We start from the raw sequence: 15,683 nt of genomic DNA, 5'->3' as shown, positions 1-15,683 counted from the left end.
ATCACCACAAGTAGTAAAACTGACTGCCTTTTACCACCCAATATTTTAATTTAGGCAAGACTAAGGTTTTAAACTTATGTTTTTATTCCAAAAAGATGGAGTTTGAAAAAGGTACACATGATATTAAGATTACATTAGCATGGAGGTAAATGTAAGATATACCAGGAACAGAGTGCAATGGTCTTCTGCCATAAGCTGGACAATACTCAGGCTGTAGTTGCACAATACGGAGGAATTCAGAACATTCCATGGCTAATCAAAGGTGTGTCTTGCTTTATGTATGGCTATTTCATGGGATTACCTTTCTGCATTGACTGGAACTTTACTTGGTTACTGTATTTGCATTCACTAAGTTACTGCTCTGTGGTTCTGTACTCCTGACATGACTATGGACTTTGTAAAACGCTGCGTAATATGTTGGCACTTTATAAATACTGGATAATAATAATAATTATGTTATTAAAATTTAAAAAGTTTTGTGTTGTTAGTTATGTCCTTTTACCCTCATTTTACTCTCCAATTTACTCCACACATACAAGTATTGCAGTTCTCCACTTGATTATCAGCACAAATGTCTATTCTGTACAGCTTCATCGTCTTGCTATATTCAATTCTCAATATGGATATTGTGGTCTGTTGCAGACATACAATGCATGGGCTGGATGTTCTTTATAGCCATCATCTTATTTTTGACCAAGTACGCTCTTCGTGTCTAAATAAAAAAATCATCATTTGATCTCAATAAATTGGGTTTTACCACAGACAGAAATTTGTATTTGCTAGACATCCGAGTACAGTAAAATTGTGGCCGGAGAGCTAAATGGCTACTTCCTGCTGTAACCATTGCATTATTAACAATGACCACAAACGAAAAGCAATGGACGTGCAGCCATGTTAAAGCAGCAGCTATTTGCTATCTGTATATAGAAAGCTTGTGTAAATGCTTTTATAGGCGCATTGAAAGATTTATTGAAACTGTATCTAAATACAAGAACAAAAATGTTCTTGGGTTAATTAGTCCTAAGATGAAGTTTTGAAACACTATATAGGAAAACAGGCATTGCAAAATCCTTGTATTTTATTATTAGACAGTATATATATAGTGCCAACATATTACACCATACTTTACAAACTCCATAGTCATGTCACTAGCTGTCCCTCAAAGGGGCTCACAATCTAATATCCGTACCATAATCATATGTCATTACACAGTATAAGGTCAATTTTGGGGGAAGCCAAATAACCTAACTGCATCTGTTTTTAGAATGTGGGAGGAAAGTAGAGTACTAGAGGAAACCCACACAAATACAGGAACAACCTGCAAACTCCATACAGATAGTGCCCTGGCCAAGATTTGAACCTGGGACCTATTGCTGCAAAGGTCAGAGTGCTAACCCCTGAGCCACAGTGCTGCCCTAATAAAAAATAAATCCAAAAATTATAAAACCAATAACACTTATTAATGAAATCAGAATTGGTGACACAATTCCTACATTTTAACAAATCTCCATCATATAGTTTACATTGCTTATTTTTTTATTTGAATTTCTTATAAAGCTGAACTTGACGCGTTTCACAGATATTGAAATTGGCTTCCTCAGGACAGGCTTCCTTTAAGACAGAGAAAAAGTATGATAGTTTTATGGATTCCACATAATTGGAGTGAAAAGTCCCTTCCACTCAGTCAAAGCACCAACCTCCACAGGTAATATTAAGAAGGGAGAGACAGTAGGGGTCCTAATGGCCAAAAACTCATCTTAAATTTATTTAAAAGGGGAAAAATAAAATCACATGGACTAAGTCTGTATTTTTTTATTTTACCCTTTTTAAAGGTTAAAGCAATTTTGTACTTTTGAGTTGGTTATGAGGAGTCACTTGCTCTTAAGTAACCTTTTGTGCATGGTTGTTGGGCACCAGTAGATGGTGCTGTATCCTCAAGTAAAGTGTGTAACAAACCCTAACAATGACGGCAAGCGTTTGTTACACATTTTACATGAGAACACAGACCTATCTAGTAGTGACAACACTGCTAAGTAAATCACCTGCAGTGGAAGTGTACAATCAACTACTAGCAGGATTAAGGAAAAGGTAGAATTGGGGGAGAAGACTGCATATTATATGTCATTTTATTTTGCCCATAGTTCTATTTTTAAGGTAGCTGTCACTAGCTCTCCTGTATTACAGAGGCACAGGTCACTGCCCTAATAGCTTTGCTTTGTGTGATCGGTGCTCCGGTAAACTGCAGTCTGAAGTGCGGAGAGCTTTCTTATGCATTATTGAATATACAATTGAGCCAAGAGAGATCTCCGAGCATCCGCTCTGTTCTCATTTCACGACGCTTCAGACTGCGCTGTGCCTTTGGCCTGCTTTTCCCATAAGGGACAGCGGTATGGTAGAAAGGGAACCATCGTTACCTAGGAAACACAAAAATAACTGAGCAGAAAGCACCAATGTTCAGGGATTTTAAAGCATCTCTTTATCTGTAAAATGCCATTTTTCTGTATATAGGAGTCTGTTCTTTATTATTTCAATTATATATAATTGTGTTTCTTCATGACTTGTATGTTTTTCCGCATCTAATTTTTTCATTGTTATTTGTTATTATGGGTATAATGTTCTTTGATTACTAAGCAGTTTGTTTTGAAAAGTATTCAAAGACTGACCTAACTTTTTCTTAAAATTTACTTTTTTTCACACTAGATGTGTTTGAAAAATGTACAAACTATGAGTAAAGGATAATTTACATGTTTTCTAAAGGAATCTAATGATTGGGTTAAATGTGAGTGAATCTTGAGTGAAAACATTGACACTGTGTAGCCCACTGCGTCTTCAGAACTTTACAGAAATCATTAAAATATTAATAACGTGAACTTTTTATTGCCCAAGCTGCTACATTCATTTAACTCTGAAAACTGAAAATCAGGCAGTGAGGGTGACGTTACCAGGAATGCCTTAGATTTCCCTGCTGGTGCCTTGTTCTACACTTTGGCTCTGTATGGAAGTGGACATCTGGTGAGAGGCAGTGCTTTGCTTCCCCATGTCACTGCCTCCAGCAAAGGAGAACAATGAACAATACAATAATGATATCACCAAATTTCCTAAAACTAGCAGTCAGAGTCTGCATTACCTTAGATTGCATTCTCTAGATATACAACTATGAGGGTAATGGTACATGAGTGCCTAGGTCATCTCAAATACAAGGTGCACTGCTGTTTTTCAAGACGAATTCCCTTCTAAAAGGTATAATCTTTCGGGATACTTCTTATGTTTAATTAGCTTTTTAATTACACTAGTTTACCTATTTTACTTTTTGAGTACAGTTGCACTTTAAATGCAGAATTTGACTAAGTCAAAGTGGACCTTCAGCTTTCCTATTGTCTCCTGAACAGCAGAGTTAGACTGGCATAGAAAGAAAATGAAGCACAAGGGCCAATCTGTTCTGATGTAGTATTTAGACATCATAACAAGGAACATGTTGTTAGGAAGAAAGAAAAAAATTCTGATGAGCTCATTAGTCTGTTGTTTCTCCTTTTTCTGTCCAGTCACAAACTAAGGGAAAGATAACACCTGTAAGTGTTACTTAAAAATCAAGACAGGGCTAAGCTATCTGGTAAGTCTGGATAAATATGTCTTGATGAACAATACAAGTCATTTGGAAGGTAAAACTGTTACTATATATTCACATTATTTATTCAATTTTATATTTATTTATTATATTTTTTATAAATATATTATACATTGTATTAATGTATAATATTGTTTATACAAATATATATATGTATATAATATTGCATAAATATTATCACACACTGCATATACAGACTAATCTGTGTCTAATTCATTTTAAGGGGTTAAATCACATGCTCACCAGTTCTGTTATGGAAGTAAACCCTTCAAAATCCATGGGAATTAATGACCCCGACAATTATATACTTTGCTTTCAATCAAACAATATAGTAAAAAGAGTTTTCCCTGTAGCTGTTCTGCGGGTGGGAGGACAAGAGGGTTTATTTTATCATTTGAACTAACAATGGTTCCCTCTGACTGTCAGCTAATGCAGCTATGAAAGCGTAGAATATGGTGTGTGTGTGGGCGGCAGATTGCTGCAGAGGTGTGTGAGAACCATATTTCAGCTTCATGTATGGATTGGTAAATACAGAGAAGAAAGGACGCTTCTTTAAAACTCTAATGGAGCCCACTGGCAAAGCAGCATGGCACTTCCAGAGAGCAAGAAGGGTGGCAGAGTTAAAGAAGTGTTATAATTCTCCTTGCAGGTATAAGATCTGTGCCATACTAACATTCCTGTTCATGTAACTGAAGGAGAATCTGCTCCTACAGCATCACTAGCTACTACTAGCAAAAGTAACACTGCTGCCCAGTGAGATCCTGCAACCTTTTTAGCGAGCCAGGCAATGACATCATGGAAGCAGCTTTTCCAAGTAACAGAAGCACAAACAATTGGAATTCAAGGATTTAATGTGGACACATAGGGCCTGATTAATTATATCTCTCAGGGACATAAGATGATAGACTATCATGGGACAACCCGGGTGATCATGGAATACGTCTGGTACAGGATTGAACATTTTGAAATCTATTTTCAAATCTACAGCTTTCATAAAGATATTGCATGATGGTCCTTGTATGGGCAATTCTTTTTATAGGATGGCAGTGCTCTGTGTCTGTTGGGCTCCTGTGTAGTCACTCTTTAATACCCTGTTACACAGGCATCAAATTTAGACTACAAGAAGCTATTTAAACACATTATTGGACATGGCCAATTGTTGTCACAATCAATAAATCAACCCTGAGAAATTATTAAAATGCAATCGAATGCATTCATTTAAAAGAGAAGTGCGGGCGACTGACTGATTTTTGTATTAAAGCGCTACATCTTGGAACAAAACTTAGGCCCTAAAAAGTTTGAGATCTGTAGCAGCAAATAAAACCTGTTTCCGATAATGCCTCCCATTTGTAGGTTTTGTAAACCAACTAAAATAATGTACAGTAGATAAGATAACCATGTCTAGAGTAGTTTAAAGGAGCTTTATACTCAGGAGGTTGAATACTGGAAGTACTGAAAAAGGAACTCAAGCCAAAAAAATCACCCCTAATTTTACTCTTCCTATGATCTTCAATGGCTTCTGCCAAAATGATAAAAACCCTAATTAAACATTTTTCACAGAAATTAGGAAAACTCCTAATTTCTGTGAAAACCTCCTCCTAATAGCAACCAAACAATCATATCTCGTGAAATAAATAAAAACAAGGATTTCACTGTAAAGTTGTAAGACCCCAAATCAAGATCATTGTGTTTTTTTATACTAGCATGTTCAAATAAGAAATGGAAATCAACTCCACCTCAAGCTGGTTATTTGGTATTGGATGCAATATGGTAGGAATAGTCTGAGTATTTTATTGCTGTCCATGTTCCAAGAGTTCCTGAATGGTCACAGAGAAAAAACAAAACCTGGGAAAAGTTCTCAAGTTAAGGTATGCTATGGTTTTGTCAACCCAACTTTAGCTATATTTATTGCTATTACAGATCTAAACAACAACAGAACAGACCTAAAAGTGGGATGACAATGGAAGAAAGGGCAAACAAAAAGTTTGACAGCACAAGACAAACTTTGCTTGTAAAAGATGGACAGTTGGAAGCTATGGCATGTCTCCTGCAGCAGTGGCAGATGTTTGCCTCCGGCAACACTAAATGTACTACCGGAGCGGAAAGACTATGTTCATCCTCTGGACAGGAATACCCACATGCTGCAAATCAATTTTTATTCCGCACGCCATACTGACAAAGTGTGCAAGTGTGCAAAGTGAGGTACGCCAAATAAAAAAATGTAAATTGCAGCAGTAGTGTGTGTGTGTGCGGTTATTGGGGATTTCTCAGCTTGCAGCTGGGTGTTTTACGCTTGCTATAAATAGTCTGTGAATTCATAGAGAAGGAAGTACTCTCACAGGAGGAGAAGTACTGGGCTGAATGTACCAGTCCTGCACATTATTCATCGTAATCTCCTTCTATCTCATTCATCCTCTGGTAATGTCACTGACACTTTTATACACAATCAGTTGAAATGTTAGAGGTTTTCAAACAATGTTAACAATGTGGACAAGAATAGGACTAAGTATAGAGACCAGAAGGAATTGGAGAGAGGACCATGTGAAGGAATCATAAGAAAAAGGACATAAAATCAGGCAAATGATTCAGGAGGAATAGGAGAGAGGATAAGGCAAATGGATGGAGAGGAATGAAAAAGGAACTGGGCAAATGGACCGGAAGGAAAAGAGAGCATTGAGCAAAAGAACCAGGAGAAATAGGAGATAGGAGATAACAGTAATATTACAGGTAAAGTATCTGTAACAAGAGATACATTCATTTCCATCATAAAGTGTGTCGTTCCCTATTATATATTCACAGGTTATTCAACCATAAACTATAGACCAAACAACCTCAATTAACTGGAGAGGTATGAAAAACATAACACGTTTCACCTCTTGGCTTCCTCAGGGGTATTTATGAGAATGTTACATATTTTAGCAAGAAAAGACACAACTTAAAACACTCCATAAAGAAATTCTCAACGGTACTGGTACAGGTAAGTATCCTTAATAGGATGTGGCTGTCCAAGGTGTCCAACTGTGTTAGCAGAGCTATGCAAGACTCCAAGATGACTTCATCCCAGGTGGATGAGAGGACTGGGCAAATGGACCAAGAGGAAAATGGGGGAGGTTCAAGCAAATGGACCAAAAGAAGGAGAGAGAAAGAGAGTTCTGAAAAATATCAGTAAGAATAGAAGAGATGACCACACAAAAAGGGTCAGGAGGAATAGGAATGAAGATCAGGCCAAGGGACCATAAGGAATAGGAAAGAGGATAAAACAAAGGGACTAAAAGAAATAGAGGACTGACTAAATAAACCAGAAGAGGTGAGATGATCAGATCAGAAGAAATAGAAGAGAAGATCAAGCAAATTTACCAAAAGGAATAGGGGAGAGGACTTAGCAATGAATGATTATGAGAGATCTTTAAGCAAATGGGCTAGGAGGAACAGGAGAGAGAACCAAGCAAACCAAACCAAGAAACAAAAAGGAATCAGAGAGAGGATCAAACAAATGGGCCAGTAGGAAAAGAAATGAGGACGGAGCAAAAGAAAAGGAGGAAAAAGACAAAGGATTGAGTAAAGGATCCAGAAAGAATATTTGAAAGGACAAAGAGAAGGGACCAAGTGGCAAAGGTGAGATGAAGGAAGGCAAAATAAGGCAAAAGAACCAAAGCTTTGAGGGACAGTTACTAATATGACAAATGGACTTTGAAACGCACTTCATATGTTGGTGCTATATCTATAGGCTACGGTATTAGACCAGCCAATACTGTGTGAGGAATACCTTGAGCTCATGTTACAGGGACTTTGTACATTTTGAGTCTGGTCTTATTAACATACGTTATAGTAAGAAATCAGTATAAAGCAAAGATAAATGATACATATGATGTATTCTCCCTGACACCATAGATAAGCAGCTCATATTCAAAAAAGTAATTGTACAGTACACTATATGTTGTAAATTAGGCTATGGGAAGGCATGAGATGTATTTACTGCCTCCTTTGTTGTGGTAATTTGGAGGGTTTCCTGATTGAGACTGTTTATTGATATTAATATATTCAAATTAGACATCTGTCAGCTGTGTGCATTTTTGGACATATTCCATAATCGGCTCATATTTAGAGAACACTTTTGATTGGTCAGGATCTAAGGACTTGCACGACTAAAATGTGTATGATAATCGGAGTGTTTTGTGTGCATAAAATAACCAGAAAACTGGTAGAAATTAAAGGAAATGATTTTCAAACGATCTAGAAAATCGTGAAAAGCACAAACAATCAGAACGATAAACCATGTTCAGCAACATTGATTGGATTGATTTTCTACTAATCACATATTTTTCTTTTGGTTATCACATTAAGGCTGTTCACACAGAGTGCACTATGATCACATTGAACAAATATTTGTACCATCTGTGGCCAGCCTGAGAATAAACATTCGAAAATTCGGATTGCCAGAACAGAATGCTGTTGAGAGGATATTGTGATTTCCACTTAAAGGAAACCGATGCACAGAGAAATACAGGAGCTGATTTGGCTATTCCCCATCTGAAAATGTGCAGCTCTGGCTGTCTCTAGTCTTCAGGGATTATTTACTTCTTAGCATTTGGTATCTTGCAATAAACAATCTAATAAATGGACTGGCAACTCAGTAAAGTCCTAAAAAATGGGCATGCAGCACATATTTTCTGAAAGCACACAATGTACAGTCATGTTTTACCATGTGCTGTGGTGGCTTCATTACATTTACATTGGAGCAGCGTCAGGCTGTCATTTTTAAATTAGTGGTAACTTGCCAACGCATTAATGCTGTGGGTAACACATGCCGCATGTTGCTGCAATACACTTCTGCAGGAGATTAGTTTGGGTCCCAAGAGTTTCTTAGAATTTGACCCTGAGATAAACAAAATGAAGTCTGCATACTTGCTCCCAGTCTGTGATATGGGTAATCCTGAAGCCACACTGATCAGTAAGACACCCAAGAAGAAAAGAAAGAGGGGTCAGCAGAGGCCACCTTCATTCTTCCTCTTTTCAGTACCTGCCCTGTGCTGGTGCTCCTTTCCAGAGTTGAGCAACAGAGATAGGTGAAGTCAGTTATCCAGTTGCTCTTTCAACTCAACCACATTTCTAAACAGAGTGAAATGTAGGAGCCCCCCTAGATTAGATATCATTTAAATGGTTCATTTAAGTAGGCCCTCACACTACATAGTTGCTACCTTGTGTTGCTCACATAAATAAAAAGCAAAGCAGAATCCTTGTGTCTGATCACCAATCTGATCATCAACAGTCATTGCCAAAAAAATCAGCCCTTGCAAAGGAAGAGGTATTATACCATCTTTTTCTATGGCCATGTCTCCGATCTTAACCACAGGATACAGTAATGATATAGGAGTCACAAAAATGAGCCACAGAGTATAATCGGGGACAAGGGTATCCTACACCCCTGGAAGAGTCTAAAAGTATGGCTTTACGTGGTCAATAGGAGAATGAGACCACAGTAAAGGAGAGTTTAGAATCCCTCTATTTACAGGGACATGTATATATGACTTTTTTGGCATTGCTTTAAGGCTTCAGTCAAACTGGTGTCAAGACCAAGTATTTGCTAAGTTAATAAAGCTTTCCAAATGCGTTGTAATCAAAATGCTTTGAAATGTCAATGCCCATCCTGTAACATAAAAAACAAAGGAGCAGTATTTAATTTCAGAATCCACTAACCTCAATTGGCTTTACTTGGAGCTGTTTATTTTGCCAAAAATGTTTGGCAGGTGTCGACAAATTGCTGAATGCTTAAACCTAAATCAATGGCAGCACGCCCTAAAGGTGCCTTATTTAATCAGAAGATGTTGTTAAAGCTTTAGAAAGCACATTACAAATGCACAACGCACATTAATTTCTATATGCGGTTGACAAGGTTTTTTAATGTGTTTATTTCTTACACTTGCGTGAACTTGACATTCAAAACACGAGATTTGCACCATGATTCTTTCTTCATGAAAGTGAAAGCAATGTTTTGTAAAAGTTAATTGTTACAACATGATCCATACTTTAGAGTCACCAAAGTTTCCTTTCTTAAAGTATAATGGCACCAACACAAATGAACTTAACATAAATCAAGCAAAGGCAACCAATGAAATAAAACCAATAACACCCAGGTATTGCTCCCTGCACAAAACACCAACCTCAAGGGCACATAGTTATTTATTACCAATTATGTAGTGACATATTTCTAAAACTTTTTGTTTAAACTATATTTAAACCCCCCATATCCCCATTCTATCTAAGGTTTCTTACTCACCTATCCACAATTCTGGAAGATCTAAACTGTGTGGCCAATAGGAATCCACTCAACAGCTTAAGGAAACTCCTCCATTGGCCCCCAATGACTTTGGTGAATGCATGGGCAAATCCTATTCACTGCTTTGGACAGACTGTCCACCATTTGGTCCTATGATAGACAACCTTTTCATCTTTTAATATAAATGGATAGAATTTATCTTGCGTATTTGCGATAGACAACAGCAGCTGTACAGTTCCCTGCAGGCCACATAGTGTGGATGATTGTGGGCAGAATATTATAAGATCATGCATCGTGGTTCATTGTAAGGTTATCTATGAATGTAGAGTTATCCATTAATGCTGTGATATAAGTACTCACATACATGCAGTAATGGACAAAAACATTCATAATCATGAGGAAAACACGGGTAACTGCACATACAAGAATACATCGATATTCCTGAAAAAATTCCAGCTAAAAGTCATATGTAGATCTGTGCAAATTTCTTACTTGATATGGTGAAATAGGAGGCTGTTGTATGATTCCCATGAGCAGCCAACACTTGGCAGAATGTGATACCAAGGTACACAACTGGCGATGAAATCCACCCCATTGCAGCTGCCTAAAAAATACATTAAAAAAAAGTTACAAATATTGCATACCAGGTTAAGAAAAATGAAAACAGTGTATTAGTGATATATATATAGTGGATCCCTGTAATTCAGTTCAGCATGCTTAATCAAAACACGCTTCTGAAAACCTGCTTGCTTCTGATAATATCTTTGTTTAAAATATACAACACCACCAAGCAGTCCAAATACCATGAAGGAAACTCTATACCCACCTCCTAGGAGCAGCCCTTGTAAAATGCTGTAAATTTCATATAGACTTTTTCCCCTAATTCCCAGTATGCCCCAAGAGGAAATAAAATACATGACGTTTTTCAAATATTGCTTCTTAAAGTAATAAAAATTTCAAACTTTTCCTGTCGGGGGTCATTACAGCAGGAAAAGCACAGCAAACCGCTAATTAGGCAGTGGAATATAACAGACTTTATGGCCTTGTAAGTAACATTTAACATTATTAGTATAGTATTTTATCCCTGATACATTTGGACTCTTCAGTGTACGCTTTTCTGGGAAATGAGTGAATAAATAGTTATTTTATAGAACAGTTTGTATTTCTGTCCACCCAGTCCTGATATTCATATTGCCCAACCAACTAAAATAGCCAAAGGCAAGTAAGGAACCACAGCATACAAATGAGCTTATCCTCAAGTGTATCACTCAATACATAGGCCAAAGCTACACAGGAGATTTCTAGTAGTTCATCATGCTGCTAATATTATAAGCAAATAACCCCAAGAAGTATCACTAGAGAGATGAATGAATGGTTTCCTATCATGTATGCCACACAGATAGCCCAAGATTGCCCACTAGACCAAATATCAGTAAATATGCCATGGTACAACATGCAAACCTCTAACAAAGTATGAAATGCTACAAAATTATTAGTGGGCAACCATTAGGATTGTAGAGGAGATAATGGGGTCCTAGGACTGCGAGATCCTGGAGGACAATTCAAGCCTGGAGGTAATAAATAGCCAACTGACCTTCAGTACTTTCAGTGATGGCCGACAAAGTCCCCTGCTAAGCAGCAGTTATGATCCTCTATAGATTCCCATTTAGTAACCAGTAAAAGATTATGTCCTTACCCCGCTAGGTATATTAAAAGCCAGTACAGCCATTTGACCTGAATACTTACATAGATTTGCCCTTTAAATTACCTTTGCTGGAAGAGGAATCAGCCAACCTTTGAGCCGTATAGAAGGCATTGCAGCAGCTAAATGTAATATACTTGCCCTGCAATCACTACTACATGAGGTTGTTGGTCAGAAGTCAGGAAAAAAAAGGATAAATCTCCTAATAAATAAGTCAAAAAATAAAAACACAGCAAAAGTAGGTGACTGCACATTATTTACAGATCACTGAGATGAATCAGAGATTATACATAGTGCAGTTTATGGGTCACGAACAACATATGACATTTTCTTCAGAAGCAATGACTGCGCGGCCAGACGGGATGTCTCTAATCTGCTTGCATCCTCCATCATTTATCAAAGATATGGAGAATTCTTTCCCAAGGTGCAGAGAGAAGCCTGGTATAATAAATCTACACAGTTATGGATCATTGAAAGATACCACTGAACTGTACACAGGGACAGAAATTACAAATCACCCATTTCAGATAGGGATAATTGTGTTTATTTGGGGTTGTCAGCTGTAATAACACAACATTTTCAATAATTCTATAATTACTTTTAATTCATAATTAACCATTCAATGGAAATCAGTCCCTAGGTACACTTATGTGTTGATATTTAATATCTAACATGAAGAGCAATGTCCCCATTGTAGTCACAACCAGTCAGCAGTAACTTTTTACTGGCCTCATTCATCAAAGCGTCTGAGTCGCTATTATCAGCCAGTAAAATTCTCACTTTTGCTTTTAAAACTTCAGATGGCTTCCAATAAAAACACTAAATGAATGTCGTAGTTATCAGGAAGAATGTGTCTTATTGCCTTTCACAGCCAAAAAGCTTTCAGTGGCTGGCTACATACTTGTGTAGGGTCCCATGGACACTGTATGACCAATCCTAAATGGGACTACAATTGGGACTCAGGAGGACATTGCACACTTGCACTTTGTTGCTGCTGGCTTTTGGGATAATGGAACATGTAGTAACCATTCTGTGGAAGTGTTACTCATCTAGAAGTTTGGGTGCTCAGGAATCATGAGCAAAATACTTTTTTTACTAAAACATGTAAATGGACCAGCAAATATTTGATTTTTTAATAGATCTCAATGTATGTAAGTAAAACACAGATAGTTTAACATCCATCAGACCACCCAAGGTTCATTTTTAGCTATTGGTAGATTCCAGTAAGTTAAAAAAGCTTATGGTTGCATATGGTTTCCAATGTTGAGGTCACAGAACTGAAGATTCCAGGTCACAAAAGAGACTCTCACGCAAAGCCCTTAAGTTTTCTTTTTTTTTAGAAACGAACATCTGAAACTCCAAGTTGGGTAGGAAGACAGCAAGGAACTCTGGCAAGTGGATTTTGCTCTGGAGTCCTACAAGATTCAGGACACCAAAGGCTAAGCCCATCAATGTTTACTCTAATTGTAATACCACTCTCAGATACCAGGACACTTGAATGTATTTGGTAACTTCAAAATGAAAAAGAAAGGCTAATAAAAATACCTTTATGCAATCTTATAGCTTTACATATGGCTTTTACTAGCCATCCACTTCCACCTTTTTACTGGTGATAGCTATCATAGTGATGGGCCAGAAGGAAGTTGTGGAAGGAGTGAGGAAATGGGCAGTTTGCCACTCTAGGGTTCCAAAGCTTAAAGACTGAAGAACTAGAGACCAACAGCAGTTTTGAAGGAATTTAAAGGTATGCATTACTTTGTGCAAGTTCCTTCACTTTATAGCTGTGCTCATGTTTTTAAATTACAGCGATATTTTAAAATAAGGGAAGCAATACACTTAGAACAATTATTACCCAGTATATAGGATTGAAGCACAACCAATGTCTTTATTTCTTTGGGATTTCCTAGGTTAGATAGGTCTGCATGAGTTAAATAAAGAGAAATACAGGCCCTGTTGAGAGACAGTTGGCAACTCTTGGCATGCCAATAGCCATAGCAGAGCATACAAGTGCTACAGGGCATGGAAACACAGGGGACCCAGAGAAGTATGACAGAAGTTTATTAAAGATAGCAACTGCCTTTAAAACAGATACTGGAGAGGAAGAGGGCACCTTTATATTTTAGCTATGGGACCTCATCACAAACATTCTGAACCCTGATTCTTCTGTATGTCTACCTTGGTGAAAACACATTTTCCTAAAGTTTACTCATCTTACAAAATAATGTGCAAGTACGTTTTTCTACAAACCATTGACAAGGACAATGTACACCTTCTTTAATGAAATGACCCATATGTCTGCCCTAAGACACGCAGACCACCTAGCACACAAAATCTCTGAGTTGATTTGTGTCATTGAAAGATTTAATTACAGTGGAAGATTTTACCAGCAGCATTTTGTGACATAATAATAGGCCTCGGGTTAAGTTTGTCATGAAAAAAGGAAATGACAGCACTGCCAGTTTAATTGTAAGTGTCAATAAATAATGTGACAATTAATGCAGAGAAGAGACATTGATATGCTAATTTGTGATTATCCAGAGACAAACGTCATTGCCAGATCACAGAGTACAGTCAATTATAGTTGACCGCAGAATTTATGAGTGCCTGAATCAAGGGAGAATGGTGCAAGGAAATGGAATCAGGCAAAGCTAATTACAAGGCACTGCACGCTATCGCATTACTGTTTGTAGAGCATAAACAGATATGTAATACATAGCAAATACACTTGTGTGGTTTTTAGGGTAGATCAACACCCAACAGTAGAGATAATGAATGTAATAAAAACAACATGAGGCTAATTCTTACAAATATAATATTGCAGTTAAAAATGAAACTCAGGACAATAATAAAAAAACTCAACTGTCCTACAGGCTTCCTTCCCACCAGATGGCCAGTCCCTCATCCCAATGCCAAGCAGGACCATTGATAGCCTGTCTGCATTGCAAGGTGGAAGAGAAGACCAGAGAGCTGGATGCCACAGGATCTAGGTACAAATTCTATTTTCTAATGAACCCCTGTATAATATGGGGAACCCTGAAAAAAAACTTCCAGGTCCTCAGCGAACCCCTGCTATAATTAATATATCCACAGCTCACAGTACACAGTGTGGTGGTCAGAATGCCTTTTACACTGCTGACCATTAGGAAGAATGCCACACTTACAGGTAACCAAAAAGAAAATTGTTGTCACCTAAACTGACCTGAAAGGTACAAATTGCTCATTTCTCAAGGAACCCCTAGAAACCTTTACCCTAGTTGAGAAACACTGCTCTAGACTGAACAATAAATTATATCCTGTAAATATATACAGGGCTATTATTCATTATTTTGGAACAAGTTCAAAATTGGTCTTTAGGAGTCATTCTACCCCAAAAATATAGATTGTAAGCTTTTCGGGGCAGGGTCCCCCCCTCCCCTATTTGTCTGTCATTTGCAACAAACAAATTTAATGTACAGCCCTGCATAATATATTGGCGGTATATAAATCCTGTTTATTATTAATAATAATAATAATAATAATAATAATTTTATTATATTATTAATTAGTGTCGGTCGAATAGCTCAGTGTTCAATTCGGCGGCTTTTCGATCGAATAGCCTGATATTATTCGGGTGATCGAATGCCAAACTTCAAACATTATTAAAGTCTATAGGGGGGGGGGAAATTCGGGTTATTATTTGGGACTGTGTAGAACTGCAAGAGCAATCAGGGGAGCAGAGCAGACAGCTCCGCTTCCCTGATTGCTCTTGCAGCCCCAACGTAACTGTAGTATGTGTTCTTGGATAGAGATTCTCTATCCAAGAACACATATGGAACAGCGTAACGTGACCACAAATTCCCACGCTCCCACGTGACCATTGGAACTGAACTCAGATGAACTCTCAATGGGGAAACTTTATTGAGAGTTCATCTGGAGTAACAGCTGATTGGAAGCACTCACGTACCTCGAATCAGCTGTGACCGCAGGTTACAACGCTCCAATGATAAGTACAGCCTGGTGACCGTGGGAACTGAACTCTGACCGTGGGAAAGGTAAACCCTGATGACAGTTCAAGCGTCATCAGGATTTTCCTTTCCTCA

General features: G+C 37.7%; 1 protein-coding gene across 1 annotated transcript in view; it reads right to left on the bottom strand.

Annotated features, from left to right (window-relative positions):
• PTPRE (protein tyrosine phosphatase receptor type E) overlaps positions 1-15,683 on the bottom strand; it is a gene marked incomplete in the record, with an annotated part of 115,624 nt that overhangs the window by 51,161 nt on the left and 48,780 nt on the right. Inside the window, 1 exon segment of the mRNA XM_072424695.1 lies at positions 10,395-10,506. Coding sequence (XP_072280796.1) covers positions 10,395-10,506 — 112 coding nt within the window.

Source organism: Pyxicephalus adspersus, chromosome 10 (genome assembly GCF_032062135.1).
Source record: "Pyxicephalus adspersus chromosome 10, UCB_Pads_2.0, whole genome shotgun sequence".
NCBI lineage: Eukaryota > Metazoa > Chordata > Amphibia > Anura > Pyxicephalidae > Pyxicephalus > Pyxicephalus adspersus.
Note: the sequence above shows the minus strand (reverse complement) of the source record. Positions and strands in the feature narration are given on the sequence as shown.